The 27500-nt window shown below is 43.1% G+C and overlaps 1 protein-coding gene across 6 annotated transcripts in view; it reads right to left on the bottom strand.

Annotated features, from left to right (window-relative positions):
* ACLY (ATP citrate lyase) overlaps nucleotides 1–27500 on the bottom strand; it is a 202575-nt gene that overhangs the window by 40750 nt on the left and 134325 nt on the right. For 2 of the 6 annotated variants that reach the window (XM_085890901.1, XM_085890902.1), the window contains 9 exons: nucleotides 26420–26537; nucleotides 19761–19915; nucleotides 19116–19208; nucleotides 18756–18864; nucleotides 14247–14388; nucleotides 13695–13863; nucleotides 9897–10001; nucleotides 9551–9747; nucleotides 9194–9275 (listed from right to left, as the gene is read on the bottom strand). In XM_085890901.1, coding sequence (XP_085747027.1) covers nucleotides 9194–9275; nucleotides 9551–9747; nucleotides 9897–10001; nucleotides 13695–13863; nucleotides 14247–14388; nucleotides 18756–18864; nucleotides 19116–19208; nucleotides 19761–19915; nucleotides 26420–26537 — 1170 coding nt within the window. The remainder of the gene's footprint in view (nucleotides 1–9193; nucleotides 9276–9550; nucleotides 9748–9896; nucleotides 10002–13694; nucleotides 13864–14246; nucleotides 14389–18755; nucleotides 18865–19115; nucleotides 19209–19760; nucleotides 19916–26419; nucleotides 26538–27500) is intronic. The other 4 variants (XM_085890905.1, XM_085890904.1, XM_085890906.1 and 1 more) reach the window with 4 other exon arrangements.

Genomic DNA, 27500 nt, shown 5'->3' with positions numbered 1-27500 from the left:
GACGGAGACGGAGACGGAGACGGAGACGGAGACGGAGACGGAGACGGAGACGGAGACGGAGACGGAGACGGAGACGGAGACGGAGACGGAGACGGAGACGGAGAGAGAGAGACAGAGAGAGAGAGAGAGAGAGAGAGAGAGAGAGAGAGAGAGAGAGAGAGAGAGAGAGAGAGAGAGAGAGATCACAACATTATGAATCTTTCCTAAATTGAGCGTAAACAAGTCATCAAATATTCGTGCAAAAATAATGCCAGTTTCAAAGAAGAACATGCATGCCCGGAGTGCTTGTTTGGCGAAGGTGGATGTGAGTATTATAACGTGGTCACGTCTGCCAATCAGTCCAGATCAGTGTTACCACTTCTTGGCTTTTTTCACAAGATCTTGGCTGTTCGTTGTTCACCTTGGCGTCTTGGTTTTCTATAGGTTTTCTTGGCGTATAGGTTTTCTCTTATCATCGCTTTTCCGAAGCCTTGTGAATTATTGGCTTTTTTCATTGCCTCACCTTGGCATTTAAGAAAATGAGGAGTGGTCACACTGGTCCAGATGCTCAGAGCCAGAGCTCAATTTGGAAAGCCCGTGACCGATCAGGTGGCACGCCAGACTTCTCTCAATGCCGAGCATTCAAAATGGTGGTGCAAGCAGATCACCACATCCAGTGGGAGAGCTAATTTAAATCGGGTGTAAGGTGTTCCAATCCAATTGTCCTCAAAAAGGATTGCAAAAGATGACACAGCTATGGTTATTTTCCCAGCGAGCATGAAAGGGAGTGGGAAGAGAACAGAAATGCACTCGTTTTTATCAACTTATTTACAATACAAGAGTAACGTGCCCTGGGGTTTCGTGTGGTCTAAAATCATTCTTTCCTTAAAGGCCTCATGCAATCCACAGGAGGAGACCCATATGTGTAGAAATGACAGGACATAGAATACCAATTACGGCCCGTAAGCACTGCAAAATCCTCAAGGGCAACCACCGAACAGAGGGGGCCAGAAACATGCGGGGGTCAGTGGTCCTGCGCATCAGTGGGAGGGCTGACTGGCTGTGGCAGCAGCTTTAGGGCAAAGGGATGCATCACTCAAGGAACCAGCAGGCTCCTCCTCCTTTGGAGCTTTGCGCAGCACTTCTTCCTTCGACGAACCACGGAGCAGACAAGCTCGAGCTGCCGACAGCCAGGCTTTTGTTACCCCCTCCTCTCCATGGGGCCAAGGCCCACCCATTAGGCACCTATTGACCTTCAGGCATCGCAAGCGGAACCCCTACCCTGAGCTTCTCAATTCCCCTCAAAAAATTTGGTCCTGCACAGTCGTGCCAAACTTGTACCATGGTTGGTGTGCAAAGCTGCTTTCGTTATAAAGCATGTACAATTGATGGATTATGAAAGGTTAAATATTAAAAAGTGCTGAAGGGAGGAGAGCTTTTGGACATAAACATTTGGGGGGGGGGAGGGAGGCACTGCTTTCTATACAATAAATCGATGCATATTCCTTATTACAGTTTGTTTTACCTCACTCTTCTGCTAAAACATGCAATAAAGGAAAAAATAACTATTTCTAAGCGATACAGGTAGTCCTCGGGTTGTTACGTACACTCGACATATGCAAACTTGACGATACAAACTTGACTGTACATACAGTACAGTAAATGAGCAAGCGCCCATTTAAATAAACAAATAAAGGAAAAGAAAATATTTTTAATGAAAAAAATAAAATAAAATGAAATAAAAAGGACTTGACCGAGGCCTTCAAGCATTTCGAGAGGATGGACCCGAACGCTGAATGCTTCACAGTCAGTCGAATAATCCAAGGTGGCCTCTCGTGCTACAAAATTATTTATGACGAGAAGAAGCGGGCAGCCATTCAGTCCACCCTCGACTTTTTTTTTATTTTTATTTTTATGGAAATCAGCCCAAATAAGGCGTAAAGCCACTCGAGGTAAGGGGCGAAGAGAAAAATAAGAAGAGGAAAAACTGGCAAAACCTTCACGTTGTCCTGAAACAAGGAAACCTTTTCACAGGACCACTGTGAAGGAGGGGGTAACTAGGCCAGGCAGAAAAATACATTTTCCTACCCCAATTTTGGTGTTTTTCAGGAGACACCATCTCTGTACTGGATGGCCATTGGCTCCCGAAGGGAGCTCATCCGCCCTTTGTCAGGTGCTGTTTTTCATCCTGGTAGGGTATCACAGTCAACCTCCCCACTAGCAAAGCCAGTGAGGGGTGTCAGTTTAGTCGCCGACAACCTGACCACACGGCAGGTAGCACTGGGTTACATGTTACCAGTGGCAGTCCCAAAAGACTGACCTGATCTGAAAACCTTCTACAGAGTCCCCAATTCCTGAACTTTCAACCTCTGCTACTCAAAAACTCCAACATCTTCAACACGCAAGACCCCCTCACATGAGTAAGTCAACAATAGGAATTATGGTGCAGTTTGTGCCAGTACTGTACATGTAAATGTTCAAATAGAATATATTAAGCCGAGGGTGCATCAAACGCCCCCTTTTTTGCGAAAGTTTGAAAAACAGAACGGCGATAGGACAGATGTGTTCGAATACATGAAATTTTTTTTTTTTTTTTTCAGAATTTTTGGTCATCATTTTGGGGGTCCACATCGGGGTCAAAGTTCAGGCACGCAGCTCCTGCACATTTTTCAGAATACGCGTTATTTTTCACTGTATAGTGATCAAAACTTGTATCTGGTGGTGAAATAATTCTGACATATCGATGTACTGCTCCTTTGGTAATGTTCCAGTGATATAGAGCCAATCAAATTTTCCAGGAAATTTGCCGGAGAAGCGGGAAACTGGTGATTTTCCCAGAAAAAAAAAACAACAAAATAGTAACAAATGCCTCGGTTCTGTCAAATTCACAGCTTTATTACCCAGAATTATGTGTATTCATATCAAGGTACTCATATAATATCATTAATGATCAAGTTTCAAGTGTTTCCGGAGATTCGGATTCTCTTTCCTGTCATTCTCAGTGACTTGTTGCACATTCTGAAAGTGTTCTTCAGACCTAGCTGCACCGAGACAGTCTGTTCCGAGTTTTATTAGACGTTCAGCCGCATCATTAGTTACATTGAGTGCTTTGGTTTTAGATTTTGAATCCACATAGGCTGGAAGTGTTGCCCACTCACTCACGTCATACGTTAAGAATGAATCGTCCAGTTCAAGTTCTTGGAACACAAACCAAGAATCAACCGAGACAAAGTCAGATAGGCTAGATGTCAAGTGAATGTCCTTGGGGAAGTGAGGCTTTCCGAAGTCTGTACCAAAGCGCCCGATGGGCAATAGTCCAAGTTCCTTTGTCCAAACTTTTACAGTCCAAACTGTCCAAATTGTCCAAACTTTTACATTCAGATCTGCCACGTATCAAATTCTCCGGGAAAACACAATTTCCGGGGAGACTGTGCCAACAAATTACAAGCCAACCGTGTTACAAACATCACCAAAGGAGCAGTACATTGATATGTCAGAATTATTTCACCACCAGGCACAAGTTTTGATCACTATACAGTGAAAAATAACACTTATTCTGAAAAATGGGCAGGAGCTGCGTAACCTGAACATTGACCCCGATGTGGACCCCCAAGATGATGACCGAAAATTCTGAAAAAAAAAAATGAGAAATGTTTTTTCATGTATTCGAACACATCTTTCCTATCGCCGTTATGTTTTTCAAACTTTCGCAAAAAAGGGGGTGTTTGATGCACCCCAATAAAGCCCTATCGAACCACTCACTGACTGACTGACATTAAAGATCGGTACCTTCCGGGTGACGTAGAAAGCTGAAATTTTGTGTGCCGATGGAAATCGAAGCCGGTACACTGTGAAAAATCACAGAATGGTCGGACATAATCCATAAATGAAAATATAAATAAATTAAGAAAAAAAAAAACTGGAAAAAAGGCAGGTGAGCAACACGAGACAATGGAGAAGCACGGTTCTTATGCTTACACAATATGTAAGCATACCCCGGGAAGTAATGATGTAATCCTTTTCCTTTTTTCCAGATTTTATTCAATGAAATTCGACTTGCACAAAATTTGACTAACATAAGGGTCCCAGGAATGGAACCCTTATGCAAGTCGAAGACTGTCTGGACATTCTTAACCTCGAGAAGTCATTTCCACTATAAGTAATATACTGTTACGAATTTGGAATTCGATTGCACACAACATACAGGTTCCTTGAGTCAGCTATGCCGATAAGTGCTTGTTCCCTAGATAGCTCACCTTCCATTGTTTAAATGTTCAGAAATCGATTAGATGCACTGCGGATCGATTTAATAGTTAGGGAGCGAACAATGGAGACGTCCACCCCCCCTCTTCTGCGAAGAGGAAGAAGAGCCCTGCCATCCCGTGATTCATGACGTCAACAACTCCCTCCCACCCGTGGTTGAGCAGGGGATGGATCACAAGGGCATGTCATGCCGGGCGCCGGGGAGGGGGTGGAGAAGGATAAAGAGGAGATCCTTTCTTTGTTCGGGAGCTTTTTGCTTCTGGAGAGTGGTAGTTCAGCAGGCCGTCGGGTCCTGCTTGGCTCGGGAGAGCTTTTTGCTTCGAGCTGCTTTGTTTGGAAGAGAGTTGAGCCGGTTGCTCGACTTGAGCTGCAAGTGGTGGCTTCTTCTTCTTGGTTGGTGGAGCTCTTTGTTCTCTGTTTGGTTCCCGGCTTGGTGCGACTCATCGACCTCATCTTGGAGGTGGTTCCTCGGGGAAGCGGCGCATCGACAGGAAGGATCGGCGCCTCGTCTCACCAGCACGTGTTGAGAAGCGTGGGAGGATTCGCTGGAGCTCGAGAAGGATCGCGGCTCACGGCGATTGGGTCCAGCTCGCTCTCGCTGGAGCCCGGGTCCGAACAACTTGAAGACCACACGAGGTGGAGAGGTTCGAGATAGGTCCTGGGTTTCAGCTCACCTGTCCTCCGAGCTGGAGCCCATTATTAAAGGCCTCAGCCACCATTTCTTGGGTGTGTGTGTGCGTACGTGTGTCCGTGTCTACTAAGTAGTAAGAACTGTTAAGTGATTGTGTAGAACGGTTGTAGTTCTCCTGTCATACATGTTTTGCCTTGTTCAATTGCATACGTGCATGCCTGCATACGTGCCTTATTATAATAAATGTCCTTGTGTGAATGTAAACCTGTTCGTCGTGTCCATTCCCTCCATTGAACTGCCGTATTGCATTCGGAATAATAGTTGGTTTTTAAATAGCCAATAAAGATAATCGGATCCAACGCGGCCTCGCGATAATACCCTGCTCGGTTATCCCAAAACAAAGCGAGCTGCTTAAGCGGCTCGTTTCAAGCAGGCCCCGTTGAGGTACAGTCTCTCGGTAGTCTACCCACGCGATTAATTAGGTATATCGACAATTCGGCGATTGACCCTGTAGCGTGCAGTTAGAGTGTTGACTAGGCTGTGGTGTGCTCAAAACACACCCGTAGCGGGATTCCGGCGTTTGATCCGGAAGGCTTCGACTAGATTGTCCGTTCGGTGGGCGTACGGCCGCGATTCGGCGAGAAGCGGTCGTTCGCACGCCGGTGGGCGGGAATCGACAACAATACGGAGCAACAGAATCAAGGTGTTTTGCGAAGAGAAGGGGCCAATGTCCTGAAGAAATTCAAAATCCCTACCACTCTCAGTTGAATGTCACCCTTGGTCAGCTGGTTCATGAAAGACCGAGGCTAAAAAAAAAAATTTTTGAAAGAACTTTCCCAGGTCAATCCTACAAGGTGGGAATGTGGAGGACTGTCTCCTCTTCCTCCTCCTCTACGTTCCAGATGACTATATAATAAAGAGATGAACTGGAACATAAAGGAAACCATCCTCGATTGCAAAGCAGATTCTAATCACAAGTCATGGGTGATGCACAGAAAGGGAGAACGTTTCATGGATCCAATGGAGATTACAACTAATGGGATTAATTGGGGCCGTTAAAGTATTGTTGCGGTTCGACAAAACTGCATGCCTCTAAGGCAATGGCACCCATCATACAGTGATCCCCAGGCAGTTATATTTCATTAGTCTTTGTGGAGTTATACCTCCGCTCATGTCTAATGGGTTAATGGGACGAAGTGCGTTGCGTTGGTCTCGTAGTTAGGTTGAGTCACTATCTCTAATTGATATTTTGACTCAGACTCCAACCATTTCTTTTAGCCATGGTACAAAACAAGCACACATGCCATTCAATAGGCGATTGATAATAAGCACACCACAATGCCTCCCGTGGCTCGGAACCACTACAACCCCACTACACACTATACCACCCGCGCATGGCGTGCCATTATTTCGTTCAAATCTGCGTACCAATTCCCAACCAGCACCTCACCTTGCTTGGCACTTCGCTCACCAAACCTCACCACTTCGAAAACAAACACCTCCCGCACATGGGAAAAATATTCCCACACCTCCTCGCACCTCTGCATCGCCACTCTGTTAGTAGTAGTACTGCACGATGCTTGAACAAGCAACAGACGTTAATATCTCAACTGCATCTCACCTGAGACATCCCGGGTGAGTACGCGGAATTGATACAACCCTCATGCAGTTACCAGACCGCCGCAGGACCAGAGGCAATGAGGAGGGGTCGCGAGAAGTGCGATCCGAGAGTTTGATTCGGGGCTCGGATGTTCATTTTGGTTCATGATGGGGCCCGTGAGTGGCGGGGAAAGTCCGTTACTACTCAACATCCAGACTGCACTTGCAGCACGTTCAGGGCTGGGGTGCTGGCCCGGGTAGCATGCCTTATGTTGAGTCAGGAGCACCGACCCGTGGCAAAGTGGGTGGGCAACTGAGACGGTTTCCGGCCATGGCAGCCTGGTAGGGCGTGGCTAGGGCCGCTGCGGTCCAATAGAGGAGCAGAATTTGGGTCACAGCGTGCTTTCCGATCACCACCCCACCCTTTGCCCGGGGCTTATAAAAGGGGGAGCATGGAGCCATTAACTCCTCTCTCTTCGCTCGCTTCTCGCTCCCTGTCTCACAAATGATGTGCGATTGCCGGGACGTGCTCTTCTTTGAGAGCTTGATCCGGGGCGACTGCCGAGATTCTGCCATGCTGTTGACGTTCCGCAACCCCCAAGCAGTCAGACGGACCAGTGCGGAGCGCACGATGCCACGAGCCCCGGCAAAGTAATTAAGCCGGAGATAACACACCATATCATGAGGTGGGAACGCTCAGGCGGAGCATCCCACGACACGGAGGTACACGCCACACATACAGACCTTTACACGGCTAGGTTAGGGATCATTCTCCCACCTCTCTATACCGTCTTCTTTGGATGCACAAAGAGCACCATTACTAACTCGCAATCCCATTTTCCTCTGGCATAACACCACACTCCACACATTGCACTACACTACACCTCTCACCCCCACACCTTAGACACCACCAGTATTCCTCCCACTACCTCTCCCTAAGTATTCCGGGTTGCGCCAACCGTACCAGGTATTGCGACACCGCTTATCCTCACCTGCTTTCTTTCTCTCTGGGCTAATTGTGTGTGTGTGTGTGTGTGTGTGTGTGTGTGTGTGTGTGTGTGTGTGTGTGTGTGTGTGTGTGTGTGTGTGTGTGTGCGCACGCACCTGTCCTGGTATAAATTAAGATTGTAGAAGATATAACGGGATAAATCTGGTCTGTATCTTTTGTAAGTTGTTGCCTTTTGACACATCCCACAAATTCCTTGCTATCCCCTACTGTACATCCAAATAAACCCCATTCAATGTGCCGCATACTTTTTCTCGCTTGATTGTAAATAAATGCATTGTAAATAAATGTTCACAGCTCGTTTTTGTCTTTTCTTTCATTGGTCCAGCATGGTTTACACCCTTGTTTAGCTGGGACATTATTCCCCAACGATCTGTTTCTTAGCCGGTACGCGCTTGGCAGACCCGCTCAGCTGCATTTGATCTGGTAAGGTGATCCGGTTGAGCAAGTGCATGCAGAGGGCGTGTCCCCCGGTAATTAGATCACGTGACCTACAGGTAAACGGTATTAGACGGAGGACCCTAAGTCCCGTGGTCGAGTTATTGGCGTTCACGGTCGATTAGCGACCCGCCGCATCACAAAGTTATTCGTGTGCGAAGGCCTGCGATTCCAGAGAGTCTGGTGGGAACCTGAGGTAGCTCATCCCTCGCGGTCTTCGCCCCCCGACCCCGGGTCCGCAACAGTATTGTGCACATGCTCTTGGAAATATAGAGTTTGTTTTCCATCACCAACATTGGGGCACAAGTTGCGTTTCACTAGTATTTGGTTAAATGGCTTGTCTACTCAAACCACTCAGAATCTGGGCTGCAAACCAGTTTCATGACTTAGGGTGTACGGTGGTTACCCTGTCTGGTGTGGAAATATTTAATGTGTAATGAGCCAGTACCAATTATTAATCCACTCACTAATTATAAATTCACTAACTATTAATCCACTCACTAATTATAATTATTAATCAAGTGTAAAATTCTATTTCCTCAAGTACGCATCACCAAAACAATAAAATGAGGAAGGGGTGGTATCAAAAGGAAGAATGAAGCCCTCCTGGGGCCTAAAGTATCCATCTCAATTTTGTCCATTTGCATTTGAGGACCAAATGGTTACGTTTTCAAGTTGGAGTGTCAGAGCATTTACAGGTGTTCTATCTTCTTCTGCTCTTCTCTTGATAAGGGGTGAGGTCCGGTGGCACCAAATTCTGCCCTGCCTTGACAACAATACTCCTCCACCTCCCTCTGTCTTCAGCCAACTCCCTCCACTCTCCAACCAACCCTCCCTTACTGAAATCCCTCCTAACACAATCCTCCCATCTCAACCATGGTCTACCTCTGTTCCTCCTACCTTGCTCCCTCAACCTATCTGTTCTATATCATGGGATATTTACCATGAGGGCTCTTTAAAAGGATCTCTGTCAGGCAGGGCTACTGGTCTTACTACATTGTAGATTTTGCAAATATGATGGGGGAAATGCATTTGGCATAAATAAAGATACAGAAATGAAACAGGAACTTAAAACACAAAATCCGAAATCCCTCCTACACGAGAACAAAGTACATCCCGAATGGCCATTAATATTGGTGGCTCTTGATCCCAATCCCATTTTATATCATGCAGAAAATAGTGTTAGGATGTATGCATTTGCAAACACAAACCACAGGTGTACTTGAAAGTATCTTTCACAGTAAACTAGATTATTCTCCGATAGGTGAAATGCCCACCTCACCCAGCAGGACGATAAGTTTGACCTCAGATTTGTCTTGGTAGCGAAGCACGTGGTCTAAGAAGGTGGAACCAGGATATCTGTTTGAGAGAACCAAAATAAAGTCGTACCACAGAACAGTAGAACAAGATGTACCGTTGCTAGTCAATAGTTATTGTGATAAAACTACAGGCAACTGTTTCCACCTTGAAGAAGAATTTAGCAGCGTTTCAGTAATTATCGACAAGCCACGTAAACTCATCCAATGGATGAGACTCTGATATATGCGAACAAGGACATGGTGAGAAAACATCTAAATAAATGGATTTTGATCTCCACGCGAAGCATGCACATAATTCCACCTCCAGGTGAGCACCTGTCACCGCCAATGGCCACCCCCTCGTAAACTCCGTCCGTCGTACGAGACATGATATTGTTGAGCTCGTTGGACATGCCACCCGAGCGAGACACGTAACCCACACTGCCTGGCCGATAGAGCTTGGACGAGAGAATGTTGTCAAGCATCCCACCGGTATTCCCGATTTTGAAGCAGCCTGGCTTAATGCCACCGACCTCGAGATGAACAGGTGTGGGTTGAGGAAGAAATAAATCCATAAATAAATAAATAAATAAAAACTGATGAGAGAAGGGAAAAGGTGTAAAAGTATGTGTTTTAGCAGAAAATCAAAGAGAGAGAGAGAGAGAGAAAAAAAGGAACTCACAGTGGATGGGCCAATGATGGTGACTCCTTTCTCGTTGGCCAGCTTGATAAGCTTCCTTGTGTCGGCCTCAGGGATTCCCTCAGCAATTATGGCAATGGTGCGGATCTAAGCGATGATGGACAGATGCATCCTTCCTTTGGACCACATATTATAAAATACATAATGTTCCCCATTTCAAGAAAAACATCATTTTTAATAAATAAAGCATTATATATTGTGAATAAATAGGAGCCATGATTAATAAGAAAATGAAATTGTCCCACGAATTGCGATGAGGTTGGCACTGAAGATAAGTGGGAGTCGATTGGTACAAGTCTTCTTCGTTCATATGCAGCGCAAAGTTGTGGGGTAGCATTATTGAATGAGGGAGCAGCTGCGCCGCTGATGCAATGCCGTCTGCTGGTTATGGCAGGAATTTGGTCAGAGTGCTGGCGAAAGCTGGCCGACTCTTCGTGAAGGACACCATGGGATCTTTAACATCCACCAATGAATGTTGGCAGACGGGCCACCTGTTCAACATCCATCCAAGGGACGGCACACATCGAATTACCCTGCCTGTGAAACAGTTTACAGCTGTGTTGGGATTCGAACCATGGCTCGTGTGTGTACCTCCAGGCCATCCTGTCAGCCCATTTGTACAAGTGATTGATAAAGACAGATTGAGCTCAAATTATATCCACTTTACATTTTCATTTTCTTACCCATTTTTGGATTTAGTAATACCCACTCAAAAGTTATACTATGTTACTTCCAAAAGATTAATATGTACCATGTGGTATAAACTCAACATAAACAATATCTGAAACATCTGAGATGAAGAGGAAAGGGAGACGAAAGAAGAGATAAGCAAAGGTAAGGGATTGTGGGAGGAGAATCATATCTGACCTGAACAATTATTTGTAAAAACGAGAGTAATGTCTGTACTCGGTAGATTAACAATTTATTTTTAGGGACTTCGTCTTTTATAGTATTGGTAACCATCTCAAGGAGTCTTTCACCCACACCCTTCACACACTCGCTTTTCGTGCAAGCAAACTTCCACCTCCCTAGTTTCCTATTTGTTCATCAAATGAATTTTTCATGATACAAGGGTCTAAACTCTTGGAAGAGTTTGAACGACAAAGGGCAACAGAATCAGAAACTACAAATGGGTATGAATGTGTGTGTGTGTGTGTGTGTACGCGGGGGGGGGGGGGGGGTGGAGAGGGGGGGGAGATGCACTAAGGAAGAAGACAAAAACAAGTAATGCAGACTTATAGGCCCTGCACATCATATCGCTTCAGAAATTGATTCTTGCGGTCCGCTCCTTGGCAGAAGATGAAATATTGCTTAAAGTGTAGCTAATATCAGCCTCCTCGTTATTTTGACTTATCCCACTTTCAGAAGTTGAACGTTAGGCCACACTTCCCGCTCAAAATTTGTCGTATCATTTTGGGTTACATGAAAATTTTGGTTGCCCACTCCTGATCGATGCCAAACATCAAAATTCAAAACAAGCATGCACAATAGCACCAGCTTTAAGGCGGTGCATCGACTGCTTCTACTTCCTGTATACACGACGTGAAAGACGACTTCTTGCAAGTCGTTTTCAACCAGTCTGGCCCATCATCTCCTCCACCCACGTCCTCAGGCTCACCGTCGGCATCATCGTCATCAGTAGAAATTGGTAGATCTTTATTCTCACACGTATGACATGAGCATTGTTCTGTGCATGGAATGCTTCAAGACACGCAGCATTTGTCATCTGCCTCCCCTACTCTGAACTTGGACTTCTTGCATGCACAGGATGAAAGATCAAGGATGCTTTTTTGAGCTGATTGCATCTGCATCCAGTCAATTCCCAGGGCATCAACTGCATCATTTGTCAGCTTCCATCCATGTCCAACAGGAGGTGGAATATCTGAGTACTGTTCGAAGCTACGCTTGTAAATTGGCTCGTTGAATACGCTTAAGCAAGGCATTTCGATTTGGTAGCATCTCGATTTGGTAGCATCTCGATCTCTGCCCTGGTCGCCGAGGAGAACATTACATATCTGGCATCATTCATGTTTGAGTGTTCCTGTTGACCATAGAGTTTGCAGACAAAGGCTTCCAGGTCCAACACCATGTCTTCAGTTACTGTGAACGATTGATTCCCGAGAGATTGAAATGCCGAACACAATGTTGGGTTGTCCATAATAATCAGTGTCGCACCTTTCAGGCTTCAAACATCTCACTTATTCTACATCTACAAACAGGAATTTGATCAACTGCTCCTTGTTGTGATTATGTGAAAGGAACTATTTTAACCATTTTGGGATTGGTTGGTCTGGCTTGTCTTGGAACCGCTTGCTGCTCGCTCTTCGTTTTTGTTCCGCATTTTTCATGCTGATAGCTGGATTTCTGTCTGTCACCAGGCATCCTGCCACGATACCCAGAGGAAGTGTGCCCAAACAATGTAATATTATGTTCTTCAGATCAAATATGTGGGCGATGATGATTGATTGATGATGATCCACGAATATTGATGACGGAGATGATGGTAATTATTGAATAATAATTCTCATGATGTCCTTTTTGTGTGGGTCAGGTATTCAACGATTGTTCCATCCTGCAATCAACATGTCTGCCAATGCTGTCCTTGAAATTACGGGCAAAGAGGAATTTCAAAATAACATTCGAAATGTTCGGCACCATTTGGAACATAACAAAAGGAACAACACAAGGAGGAGGAGAAAATGCCAACAGCAGGGCAGAGGGAGCAAATAGACAGATGTGGACAAACAAGAGATGTAGTTAATGATGAGGGGTAGGGGAGAACACAAGGGTTGGATAAGATAGATACAGCAGCAAAATTTGGGGAGGGGAGGGGGGAGGGGTGGGTGTTAACAAGGGTTGAAAAGATCATTGTTTTGGATCTGAGATGGTGATTTACAGCTGTCTTGAACACCTGGAGGGAAGAAAGAGTGAAGGGAATGTGGAAGTTAGTTCCACAGGTGGGGAAAAAAAAGAGGAACAAATGAGTGGAGATGAGCAGTGAGCCTGAATTTTGGGAGTTTCACCAGAACGGGGTTGCTGGTGGACAACATGTTCCCTGCAGAAACCTTGGGGGAGGGGGGGGGGACAAAGCATGGAGAGAGCAGAGGGTGCAAGACCAGAAAGGAGGCGGTAGAAGACAGAGAGACCACCGACCTGTCTGTGATGGCAAAGTGATTGGTTTTGCCTCCATTTGTTCCTTATTTAAATCCTATCAGTATTGTAAACTATTATCTGTTGTTCTGCTCTTCCATGAGCCAAGAGCCCGAAAGGAAACACCCTCTTCCATGCTCAAGTCATGGCTTTCCCACTTGAACACAATGTGCTGCAAAATGAAGATGGTGGCAAATAAAAAAAAAATCTAATTTCTGATTAAAGAAAACAAGCCTATTGACATCGGCCGACTAATTGGCTGCTCAGTATAGTTACAGAATTGTCCGTCAAGGACCGCCATATAAAAAAACGGAATTGGGGGTGGGGGTCATAAAAGTTTTTAATGAATGAGGAATATTACTAATCAAGTCCTGCAGGCATGGTTACACAAACACCATCAATAAGGCTGTACAAAAAGCTTCCATTCAGATGAGAAAAATGCATGTCCAAAGCTGAAGAATTCCTTGATAAGTTTGTTTCACGTGCCATTTCGTGTTTATTTCTATCATGCGCACATCAAAAGTTATAAAAAAAAAAAGTTCAAAGTTGCACAACGACTTTATGGACACCCTACACAGACTTAGTTGTGAGTGTCAGCAAATGTTCCGGTCTCACAAATGAACCAGTTACCTGTGGGTACTCCAATGTCTCGACTGTGCTCTGAAAAGCAGAGCGATGTGAAGCAAAGCTGATTAGGACGTCCACACCAGGATGTCGGCACATGGCGTGACCCATGTTCTTATAAACCGGGATCAGGATCTCCTTGTGGCCCCAGTAGAATTTCTGCTTGTGGTCTTCCCTAGGTGTACATCAAGGGTAAGGGAGAATTAAGATGGGAATAAATAAATAAACAAACAAACGACCCTTCAGGACCTTCCCCTGACACCCCCAAAATATATATATTTTTTAAGTAAAGCATGAAAATAACAACCGGAAAATGTTCATGAAATTACAGCAGGAAGCAAAACCGAAATGACTAATGAGAAAGATTCAATGCCGGTATAAAAACTGCTGAAAGACCTTTTTCGGTAGCAGTTTGGACAGTGTTGCTTTAAATGTACAGTCAAACTGATTTCATGAAAATCTGCATCAAACCGAGACCAACATTTCTACATAGTTTCCATAAAGCCCGTGCAAAAAAAAAAAAAAAACGGAAGAAGAATGAAGTGAGAGACAACTTACGTGAACGGATAAACGATAGCCGCCACCGATGGCTGAGGCCGTGAGCAGATGTAGTCAAAGTCGAGCATGCCCTGCACGGCTCGGGACTGCATGCCCCAGAGGATGGACTTTGTGCTAGGACTAAAGAGTGGCGTCTGTTTTCCTGCAACATCAATCAAATGATGCTAGTTGAAAGTACCTCTGCTTCTTAAATCAAAAGAAGCCCAGTCCCTCCCCCAAAACCATTTCACACTTTGCGAATCCAAAATCCGAAAACATTTTTTTTGTCAAAAACTGGAAATGGACAACATCGATAGCAGCAACACAGGGTACTTCCTGCATGAAATGTCTTTACGTAGGACACAAAGAATCAGCTTCTGATTAATCTTTTTTTTTAAAACCTGAAAAACAAAAACCAGAGGGGCAATAAGGAGAGCACATGCCTCCGCCAGGCTGATTGGTTAACATTTTGTATCCCACTGAAAGGCCGGATCTGGATTCAGACCTGAAAGAAAATTTAATCGGCTTGTTCTTGTCATCTAACGAACTCATCCACCAAGTTTCATCCGAATCCGTCCATAATTTTTTGAAATATCGTGCTACATATCGTTTTAGCTCCACAACTCAATGGTGAATAATAACTTTAAAAATAAAAATCTCTGATAAGGATTCGGATCTTCACCAAAATCGAATCTATTTTTTCTTGTTACATACCGAACCTGCCCACCAAGTTTTGCCTGAATCCATCCATAACTTTTTGAGATATCCTGCTACATGGCGTTTTTATGCCTGGTGTTGGCTTGATGGCAAGAGTGGTGGACTTGGGATCCATAGGGTCCCGAGTTCGAATCCCACTCAGCTGATGAATTAATACCAGATGGGGTTGACTCAGCCCGTCACCCTTCTGAGGTCGGCAAAACGAGTACCAGCTTGCTGGTATCCTGTGTCAGAGTGGCGACCCATCCAGGATTGTGCCCAATAGCCAAGGAGACTGCTTCGGCAGCACCAATGCTCTGCAGAGAGTATGGTCCCAATGGATGGATGGATGGATGGATGGCATTTTTAGGCCCTTCTCTCAATCGTGAAAAAAAAGTTACTGAAAAAATTCTCAGATCCAGATCCGGATTCGGATCTTCACCAAAATCGAATCATTTCGTCCTTGTCATACACCCAAGCTCTCCACCAAATTTAGTCTGAATCCGTCCACAACTTTTAGAGATATTTTGTTCACAAACAAACAAGAACAAGAAGCGAATACTTCGATATCGCGCGGCTGGGGGCAGTAAAAGTCTAGGTTAAGAATGATGAAACAATTTTGCAGTTATAAAATTTAAATGTAGACACGGTGAATTAGCATGCATGATGGGAAGAGTTGTGACGTTGGACAAATTTATATTTATAGCCCTCATATCAAAGGGACGTACGCGGCCATAAGTGTGACAGAAGACACAGGACAGAATAGCCAATTATATAACAGCACCATGTCGCCGTGGTGTAAAAAGACGTTGTGCAGAGCAAGGCACTTGCAAAATCTCCCCTCCTCTCCAAAGGTTGCCATGGATACATCAAATTGTCCATTTCATTAAGATTAAAATTGACAATCTGAAATAAAAACTCAGATCAATCGGATGAAAATTGATTATTTTTCAGAATGAAACGGATGATTTTAGAAGTTTGTCCTCGAGTTGACCTTTGACCTTTTGACCTCAAAAATAGCTGGTTTCCCAATTCAGTGACGTAATACGCAAATCCTGTTCAAATTTTAAGGCAATCGGATGTAAAATGATGATTTTAGAAATTCGACCTCAAAATCAATCGACTTCTCAGCTGAGACTACCTTTACAACTTGGTAACATTTTGCAAAGATCGGTTTAAAATTGTGACCTGGAGGCAATTGGCAACCAGACAGACAGACAGAATTAGAAAATCGACTGACCAATAAAGTTGAAAAATCTTTGATTTTGCAAGTAATAAACAGACAGACAGACAGACAGGGGTGAAAACATAACCTCCTTCCACCTTCAGTGGCAGAGGTAATGAATAATTGGACAATCAAGTGGGTTTGTTATTTGTGAAATCGAGGATTCCAAAAGAACAGTGTGCCGGCAATGGCCATCATGTGCGCGTCCGTGCCAAACACGTGGATGGGCATCCTCATGGTATAATCTGTGTTTTGACGATTTTTCACCATTTAAAGAAAAAAAGTTTCTCGAAAGTTGTACGCATGCGATGACCGACATTTTGTTTTCGTTGGCGATCGTATTTTCAGGGAAAATTTTCACCGAATTTTCCACCAAGTGGGGTGACTTTCAAATATAAATTTCCCTTTACTGGTCTCCCCTGAGATCATTAAATGGAGTTTTATTCAGCATTTAGTGCAGGCAACCAAGATTGAGATTCATAAGCGATGCTCGTCTGAAGCTGCTGCAATTGACGTGAGCGGAGCATTTCCGTTGTGCATTAAACCGTGGTGGTGTATTCTTCTTTCACTACTTTTTGTAATTACGTTGTGGAAATCAAGTGTGTGGAAAACGTACACACACAAACCGAAATGGTTCTATGTGTGTGGATGGCAAGTATCCTGCTAGTTCACATAAATAAATAAATTATAACGAGACGAGACAGTTCATAAAACACCTTACCCCACACAGTCTTTAGAAAGAAAAAAAAATTTTTTTTTTTTTTAAAGGACATGGCCGGGGTCTACGAGCGGCAAATTTGATTGGTCGAGATGATGTAAAATGCCGTAATATTTTGTCCAATTCCTGAGAAATGAAAGGTTTTTGAAAGTGCCAACAAGGTGATTTGTGTTCAGTGTTCAATTTTATAATTCCATTGAAATAAAACGACAGCAAAGTCGATGGCACGCCATCGCAAGTCCCCACACTTCCCACCTCAAGCAAAGTTGAAAGATGGCAAAAAGTTTCCACGAGGAATTAACAAAAAAAAAATCCCCCATTTTGACCCACATGTCCACAAGTCCCCACCCTCTGGGGCATGCAACGAGGGTCCAATCCAAAAAATTGTGATGCATTTCATGCGTCCCCAAATGTTGCTTTTGCAAACACAAAGTTTAATTCTATAAAATCTGCCTGCAATTGCATTTATCGGCATTTGACTTTATGACCCAGGGGGCGGAATCAAAAATGATACCGCTCTCACACCTTCTTGCCACGTGGTGATCATAACTTCCAAGTTTGGTGAATTTCTGCAAAACCGTTAAGGACAGTGGTTTCCAAACTTTTTTGGTCCACGACCCAAAATGTGAAATCACATTCACCTCGCAACCCAAATGATGCTGGTATCTACTTGGTCCAGTACCTATAATAAAAATTGTCAGAAAAATCACTAGATGTGAAAAAAACCCCTCAAAAACCGGGATTTTGAGGGGGGGTTCCAGTTCGGGTGATGACCCTGAGTTTTGGAACCCCTGGTTTAGGAGGAGAAACCAAAGCAGACAGAGAGAGAGAGAGACAGACAGACCAGATTACAATACCCCCCCCCCCACCTTCCACCCCACTCTTTTCAAAAAGCGTGGGGATAATAAAGATGTTAAAGGTGGTAGAAAAAGATTTTGAACATTGTAGGGGGAAAAAAAAAAACTTTTCAGAAGTTTACTGCCATTGACGCAGTGTCTATTTCACCACCCTATCTATCACGTTACACAAGTTATCTGTGCCTGTTGTTTGTGTCCTTCATAACAGTAAGTTTCCTGTTTGGAATAATTTTCAATTTTGTTTGACTGCCAGACAGGCAAACAGACCAATAATAAAAAAATTACCTTTCTCCTTCCACTCTGCACATGCATGATCGAGACAAATTCAGACATATTGCTGTTAAACTAGAGGTTTGTTTTCTGATTCATGTTCCGATTCGTGTTCAACATCTAACATTAAATTTCAATTAAACAGTTCATCGATCAATAACTGACATTGGTAGACAAGACAGAAAAAGTGAACCAATTGCTGAAGCCCGTTCGCGTCTGCGTGGTAATAAGATAGGCCAGCTATTACTCGACACAATAACTATTAAAGACGTATTTTTAACATGATATACGTACATTGATTTTAGAATTTATTGCGTTGTTTGCCGTGCAAGTTCCCAAAGGATCACAAAAAGCTGTTGTAATGGTGATGTATGTTCGTGAGTGAGAGAGAGCGAGTCCATAACTGGTTCACAGATCTCCTGTAATCTATTTACCCTGTTAAATATTCTGTCTCCTTGTTACTGTATTCAGGACTACACAGCTTCAAGGTGACTTGCCATCGAGATATCCTGACACTTACGCACTGCAAAGTAACTCCAATATAGTAAGGTTTCACCAACATTCTCAAGTCATTTTTTTTCCGATCATCCTTCACAATACAACCAGTTTTCAAACCAGCACAAAGCTGAATAGTTCCCATCCTCATAAAAAAAAGATCCATTAATAACACGGCTGCAAAAATGCACGCAGCATGCTCAATATCGCAACTCTTATGTATGCCAACCAGTTTTTACACGGTACAACACCACATCCGGCAAACATACGAGGAGGTCCTCCAGAAGCAAAATGACTGGTGGTTTCAGATCCAAGGTCGATGTCCTGGTTATGACCATGCTCGCACTCCGAACTCTTTCGGCTGGACATTGGCGTATTCTGCAATAGATTCAAACATATTTCAACGACGATCGAAGTCGATACTTCGACAAGTTGATCAAAGTTGATACATGCAACAACGGTAATGTTACCTCGAATTATATTGCCAACCAAACAAAACGTAGAGCACTGCAAAAAGGTTAATCAGAAGAATGAGAAATCATAAGTAAAGCTGTAAAGCCCAGCATGGCAATGGAAACACTCGGGATGAGGAGCTAGAGAAGCAAGGAGAAGGATTTTGAGAGTTTAACCTCACAAACCGAGTCCATCCCAAGAAATAAAGGAAAGTGGTGCACCATGCTGGGGCAGCCTGGACTTACAACAGCTGAGTAGATTGAAAGCTGCTGCCAAATGGAAAAGGGAAAGGAAGGCAAAGCCAGATTATGGGGTTTGAGTACGTGCAATGAGCCAGCAGAGCAGAAATGAAACGAAGCAACAGGACCTGTTGTACTTTTTTTTGCTTTGTCATAGAAGAACAATGTGGGAAATCTGGCATTTACCAAGAGGAAAACATGAAGGGAAATAATGCATTGGGTGATTATGCTCATGCTAAATGCTCAACAAAGGAATAAAGCATCCTGAAGATTGACAAGATAAAATTAATAAATAAAGAACGATTAAAATACAATTTAAAACGTTAATAGAAAAAAAAAAAAAACGAATGACAATATTAAGCTAAATAAATACCGACACGCAAACATACTCAAATGCAATCATACACGTAAACATTCAAACAGGAAACTCCATATCTCCATCATGATAGCCCACCCACCCCCTTCTTCTCCCCATCCTCCGAGAGGAGCGAATCTTGGAAGTGGGGAGGGGGGGGGGGGCGGGACTAAACAGATCATAAGAGCAAAGAAAAAAACAACTTGGAGATCTTGTGAATGACTTACATTCGAATTCGTGCTTGAATTGAGAAGGAAATTTGCTGTGTGTACATCGGTGGGAAGCCTGTCCGGGATAGGCCGTAGTCCCAGGGCCATACCGACAATGGCTGTCATGTGCGTCTCCGTGCCAAACACATGGATGGGTATCCCCGTGGTATGACCTGGAAATGTAAAAACAACCTGACAATTTATCACCTTCATCTATCGCACACGCACATCCCACATGTGCACAGTGGACACAATTGTGTGAATTCCATTACCTACATAAAACAAGAAAGAAATAATAATCGCAATAGATTTGTTTCATTTGATCATCTGAAACTATATAATTCATTTTTTCCCCGCCACCCACAGAATCACAGTAATTTATCTAAAATTGCATCCTCCGTCGTACAAAGTCCTTACTTAGCTCACCTGAACTCCTATCTACCTGCAAGGCTTTCATCGAACGTTGGTACATCATGGGTGGTGAAGATGGTGGTCAAGTTTCATCGGAATTGTATGTGTAGTTTTGGAGAGAAAAGCAAATACATATTTTTCTCATTCAAGACAGGTTGGTGGATTTTTAATTTTTTTAAATTATATATATAGTAGTTGCTGTTCTTCAACCACCTCTCTTTAGGCCTTGCTTCTTTCATCACTCGACTCGTCCAGGTCATACATGTTCTTCCACCAACCCCTTTCCTTGTGAAACGCCCAAAATACATGTTCACTGCTCACCTCTGGTCCTTTCTTTTCTCACACTTGTAAAAGCCCTTCCATCTGCAGATCAATCGCACCCTTCCCTTTAGGGCTTCAAGCTGGCCAAGCAGAAACCTCAGGTCACCCTCCAACACCACCAAATAGACTAAGCCCACCAACTCTCCCTCATCCCTCCTCATCTATTTGCAAGTTTCTGTTTCCTTCCCGATTCTGCTTTGTTCATCCTCTTATTGTAGCCATGTGTTGTCCTGTTTTATTGTTAGTCCATTACCTTTCACCTTCTTTCCCTTTGTTGACCCCTGGGCCGAGAGTTAAAAACAAATTATTTTTGGGGAGAGGGGGAGGGGATGGTGGGAGGGCCAATAGTGGGGTGCAGCAGCACCAGAGACTGCTCCCCCACCACATGAGTGAACCAGGGTATTCACCAACCAATACTTATGGAGGGGCAGAGACATGGGACTTTCCTAAATTAAAACAAGTTCTCAGCATAATGTTTCTTCCAGATGCTCACCACCATCTTAGGTCATCCCCCATAATGATGTTTCCTACCCCCATTGGCCCTCACCAAGCCAATCTCTGCAATTTTTCCTTCCTGAGAGTTTGCGCTTGACTGCATTCATCAGCTTGTGTCCTCCCCGAGCTCTCATTCTTCCCCACACCCCTTATTTCTTCCAAGTCTCCCTCAATTTTATCCCTAAAACCTGCCGTTGGTGTGTCCCCCCTCTCTTTCTACACTTGTGTTCTGAAGACTATTGTTGTTCAGCTTTAGAAGCAACTTTATATTCGAGTCCAAATTTGTTTTTTCCCTATTTTTGACTTTTTGGGGTTGTTGCAATCCTAATCCTTTTCTGTACATTTGCATCACGAATGACAGTCACGGCACTCAGCAAACAATGGCAGATGCTGTTATGTGACAAATCAGAGAACGGATAATAAATTGAAACTACCAAGACCGAATACATTGGAAAGGAGGTAACGGATAAGGCGATCCGATACATATTCAAGATAAAGAAGGTTATAGACAAAATAAATGTAGAATAATTTCTCAGCATCAAGGACAGTGGCATGACCAGAGGCCACAGCCTGAGAATAAAGAAGAGGAGAATTAGTACTGAAGAGGAGAGTTAGGCATGGGTCTTTCACTCAGATAAGTTAATGGATGGATTTGTCTCCCTGGAAAGATAGTCGGAGCAGAAAGAGTCCCTAGTACCAGCATGGGTGAGTAGATTAGATATCGACGGGTGATTGCATTCATGTGTAATGTCTCGTGATTGTGATGTCGATGAGCAGGTCAAAGTGCATTGTCGATGTTTTTTTTTTTTCATCCATTACCCTCCCCTTTCATCCCAAAATAAAATAAATTTGACGTCGCGTCATCGAAGAAATGCTTCCGACCACATTGCATACTGTATACTTGGAACAAGTTTGATTTAAATCCCTTCACCTGTTCTCAAGTATCATTTTTTTACCCAACATGACCTCTGACCTCTTGATGCCAAAATTTAATCAGTTCATCTTTACATCATAATATATACTTCTACCAAGTTTGGTCAAAATCCCATCACTGGTTCCCAAGTTAGTGTGGTAACAGAATTTTTACTTCATTGGTCCTCGAACCTCTTGACACCATAATTTAATCACATTATCTTAAGATCATTTTACATACTTGTATGAAGTTTGACTTGAATCCCTTCAGCCATTCTTAAGTTATCGTGGAAAAGAAAACCAATCATGGACACGCGGATGGACGGACGGACAACCCCAAAACACAATGCCTCCGGCAACTTTGTTGGTGGAGGGGAGGCAGAAACATTTTATCTGGAAAGTTCATGTGTGCAATTCCTCCCCTCCCCCACCCACCCCCTTCCCCCACTATAAGAAGGAAAGAAAGAGGAACACATTTTTCAGGTAAAAGTTTGTGAAAATAATTTTTTTGAAAACTGTCATTGTAATTGTTGAAAAATGCTTGACAGCTTTGAATTAATTATTTATTTAATTTTTAACTGTTCATAGGCTTGCAGCATGGTATTGTGGACACTGTGGTCCTAAATGAGGAGAAAGCTTAGAAATTGAACCCAGTTTTAATAAGATAAACAATCTTAATGTTATATCATGCCCAAGTGTCTGTGCTTTCAGAAAATGTATACTTTGCTATGGGTCCTATGGATATAGTTGCTTACAAAGCATGTTTTTTTTATCCAAACACAGGCTATTTTTTCCATTTTATAGCTCATTTTTTAGAAATCGGTTACATGTATGATTGTATATGTTGTCCAAAATGGTTGAAAATGCATTTTTTGTTTGATATATATATATATATATATATATATATATATATATATATATATATCATTATACATAAGAATAGAACAATTCCTCGAAACAGTACATTTCTTATGACCTTCTGCATATCTTGGCACCTTCAAATGTGTAAAATCTCAGATTTTGCAAAATTTCCTCCAGTCATAGTGAAGCTTTCAAAATATTATTCCAGAAATTTGAAATGCATCTGATAGAACATCTTAAATAGCAATTTACTTCTGCATAAAGTGATGATTTAAAATGGCAAGTTTCAACATGGATCATTACTACATACCAGTTTTTCGGTTCACTTCCATGATTGGGTCAAAAATGTTAGGAAGTACGTTCCTCAGTACGAAGTACGAAGTACGTTAGGTCAAAAATGTTAGGAACAAATTGCATTTACCAAGCTGCTACAAAATTACTGGTAGCTATAAGCTTGATTTTATAACCATAGAATAAGTTTACCAAGATGGACCTATGATATAAAAATCAATACCAAAAGCCGGTTTGTGTTCAGTATACAGAACATAAAAGGTCGTTAGGAAGTACGTAACATTTTTAGGAAATCTGCACTTTTAATCCTAAGATGTTAGTTTGGTTCATCACAGCATGTATTTCTCTGGTTAAGTTTATGTGTATATATAGTGTTACGGCTGTGGAAATTTGCAATACACCATAAAGGTCCTCAGGTCAGTTATGCCGGTAACGTTTTGTTCAGTTAGTTCCCCACCATTGTTCAGAGGGAATTATTCGTGCGTTCATCAGGCTGCGACTCTTTGAGATAGCAGTTTTTCTTTATCTATCGTTATTTTGGATCAACCACACAACAACCACCTTAACCACAACGCCAACCACGCCACCAATCCAACAAACGCCAACCACGCCACCAATCCAACAAACGCCAACCACAACAACCACCGCGTACTACCTCGGCACATGGTTGCCAGAGGCCTGGCCTTCGACGAGGGAAAGCAGGCAGCCCCACCTCCCCCCCTCCCCCGAACGAATGGCGTCGCCGCGGTGGATTTCACCCTGCAAGGGAAAAAGAAGAATACCGCGGCGGTGCGAGCGTCGCCGATTTGGCGGGAAAACCCTTCCTTCTGGAAGTTTCCCGCATGTTCTGGAAGGAAGGGCGGGAGTTGAGAAGGGGCAGGGCTTGGTGGAAAAGAGGTGGAATGCGAGCGCAAGGGGCAGGGCTTGGTGAAGAAAAGGGGCGGAATGCGAGCGCGAGCGAGTTGAGTTTGGAAAAAGAAAAGGAATGCGAGGGCAAGAGTTTTTCCACTGAGGAGAAACGCAAGCGCGATGACAAGGTCTGAGGCGTGCGTGTGAGCGGACGCGAAGGCTCGCTCGCTGGACCTCGCTCGCCGGACCGTGCTGGCTGGGTCGCTCTGGATTGAGGGCATTTTGAGGGGGTCGGTGGTCGTGGCAGAGTCGCTCCAGATCGTGTGCGGAGCCGGATCGTGGAGGACAATAGCCCGGGGAGCTCACCACACGGTCACGCTCTTCCTTTTATTTCTTTGGGCTTTTGTATGTGTGTTTGTGGCGCCAGTCTCCATAAGTAAAACAGTTTAAGTGTTCGTAAAGAATAACTAATCGTCGGTTGTAGTGCTTTTGCCTTGCTAGTGTCTTTGTCCCCGTCCCGTGCAGATTAATTTTCATTGCATTGCCTGTAAATTGCATGACTGCCCCTTGCTTGTGTGTGCAATAAATGTGCTTGTGAAATGTTTCCCGTTCGTTGCGTCCTCTCCCTATGTTGAAAGTGCCACCCTACCTCATGGAATAACTGGTAGTGGGTTTCAACACCCGATAAACAGAATCGCATCCGTCGAGGTCGGCGATAACACCGCTCGGTTATCACAGTAGCACGGAACGGACCGCTTAAGTGGTTCGTGTCCTCGGCCGACCTGCAGCGAGGTACGATCGCCCGGTCGACTACTCGCGCAGGTACTTTGGTAGGTCGAATTTGGCGAACCTCCCTATCCTGCACGGGTGGCCAATTGGCACGATTGTGGTGAGGTTAAACCCCCACCCGTGACTAGTTCCTGGCGTTGTTCCAGGAGGGTCACGACTGAATTGTCCGACCAGTGGGCGACGCAGTCGCAATTAAAGTTACGTGGCCGATCGCACGCCGGGCGGACCGAAATTCGTAACAATATTTATGACCTGAATGAATACTGATCAATTTGTTAATTTCATATGACCTTGACCTCTTTCATATGACTTTCATTTTTTGGTCCCCCGTGTCCTAAATGTGTACATAATACCTTGCTACAAGTGCATATTCACTTTGCTCAAACTCTCCCTTTAAAATTGAAACCTCTTTAAGGATATCTGTTTACACAAGTCCTCCTTTCTTCGATCATTTACACATTTTCTGTTGTAAATTTTATTTCTAAACTGCATCCAGTTGATGTTTAAAAAAAAAATCTAAAAAAAAAATCTATATATTATTTTGCTTTCACTATTAATCTTGTTCAGTAACCATGTGACAGCTTTTTCCACGAAAAACGAAATATAAAATTATTTTGATGGATGGATTAATCGATTTATCAAAAGGCAAAGTCGTGAGCACAAACATCAAATTGCATCTCTCACACGATGTAAAAAAAAAAAAGATCACATGAAGATTACCTGACATTTTAGCGATGGAAAGAAATTTAAATAAAACATGGGCACAACTCGAGAGTTCTGAGAACACGATACCACACACATTGATAAAGTATACATGAATTTCAATAAAATAATGATTTTAAAGATCGTTAAAAAAAACTAAATCCAGAAGTTGAGCGCAACTGAAGCACTTATATACCACCTGATTTGATATGTCCAAATGCTTGCAAAACTGGAGGTTCTTGGAAGTGACAAGAAGGCGATTTGTGTTCCACAATGTTCAAGCATATAATTATATTTAAATAAAATAAAGATTGTAAAAGTCGCATAAATAAATTTATTTCAGATTTCACCGCCATTTATGCAGTGTCGATTACATCACCCGATCAAACATGTTTCATAAATTATTCGTGCTTGTTGTTTGTGTCCTTTAGGATGTCCTTAAACACAGCAAATTTCCTGTTTGGAACGATTTTCAATTTTGTTTGACTGCCAGGCAGACAGAATGAAAAAATAATCTCACTCCTTTCCACGCATGTGCGATCAGGTCAAATTCAGAGCCAAAATCCAGTAAAATGACAAGCTTGTCTCCCACGATTTATGTTCCATTTTGTGTTCAAAACATAACATTTGATTTAAATAAGTTGTTCCTCAATCATAAACAGATGTTTGTAGACAGATGGACGGACATGAACCAATTTTCCGATTCAAACTTAAGACACCATCTAATCCTTTAGATCTTTGCAACAGCTACATTACGGACACTGGACCTACTGGAACAGAGGTCAACCTATGTGCATTAAGCACACAAAATCTGATTAATTCTTTTGAAGACCTGTGTTCATTGAAGTGTAAAACCAGGTGCTTCATATCACATGTCTCTGATAGTTATTTGTTCATCACCACTTTTCACCATAACCTACGAATCTTTGTTCTTTGATAACCACCATATAATTAACTCCATTAAAGATGCAAAGAACAGTAAACAACATCAATAGGTTAAAGTCCGACTAACAATGGAGGCAATGAGACAGAAAGACAACACATACCGACTTCTCGCATCACGCGCAGTCCCTCCTGGTAGTTTGGACCTCCTCTACGAACAAATAGACGCACTCCATGCTCCTTCAGTGGAGCCTGGAAGTCCTTGATTGCTCGGACAATTCCCTAATCATACATTTGGGGAGACAAAGGAAACACCAATGTTTTCCAAAGGGTGGAAAATTTAAAACAAGTACAGAGGGAAATATCCCCATCAGCACAATGTCCATATTTTTTTAAAGATTGCTTCATTATAATCATAATCAAGGCTATTGCATAGCTATTTAACAATCAACATACAAAACTGATTGATGCAACCTACTGGTTTTAATTCCTGCTTTTGAAGCGGTGTTATGGTTGTTAAAAAATGCTGTCAACAATAACCAATCTATTAATACATGCTCGGGTATGACAATGCTCACCCCATTTCCAGCCACACCACGTGCTGTTTGCTTCCACTGGATTCAGTTGGAGGCTAATAAAAGGTGAGAATAACTCCTCTTCTTGTTCACATTGTCTTTTAACCCCTTCCCTTTCCTCCTCCACCCTTCTTGTAAAACCACTTTCCTTCCTTCCTTTTATGTTTTTTTCTCTCCCAATCATACCTGACCCCACACCATGATATAGAGACGTAATTACAGCTAACACTATCGCACAAACTTGAGCAGGCACATGAAAGGCTCACACAAGTTGATTAAGAATCAAAGCATATGTTCCAGGTATGGTACATAAAATGTGAAAGACTTGCTTATGAGAAATATGGAAAAATAAAAACTTTTATCAGAGATTTGAAGAGTGGAGGTTAAAGTGGAAAATAAACTCGATATCTGTGATCACAAAGCAAATCGCCAAGGGTAAGCCTCCCCCAGTCGATGTCCATGATCTAATGATGGCTATATTCTTTTCGGACTGCCATATGACCTTGACCTTCAACATATTGGGATAGAGGGAAAATCAAGAAAATGTGTCCCCATCACCAATCAATTCAGAAAACTGATCATGAAAATCAGAGGAAAATTATTCAAGTTATGATCAAAAATGTGTTTGTTTTTTTTAATCAATCAGGTCACAATCCAAAAAAGGATGCCA

Source organism: Eptatretus burgeri, chromosome 8 (genome assembly GCF_056783735.1).
Source record: "Eptatretus burgeri isolate ZD-2024b chromosome 8, Ebu_testis_v1, whole genome shotgun sequence".
NCBI lineage: Eukaryota > Metazoa > Chordata > Myxini > Myxiniformes > Myxinidae > Eptatretus > Eptatretus burgeri.
Note: the sequence above shows the minus strand (reverse complement) of the source record. Positions and strands in the feature narration are given on the sequence as shown.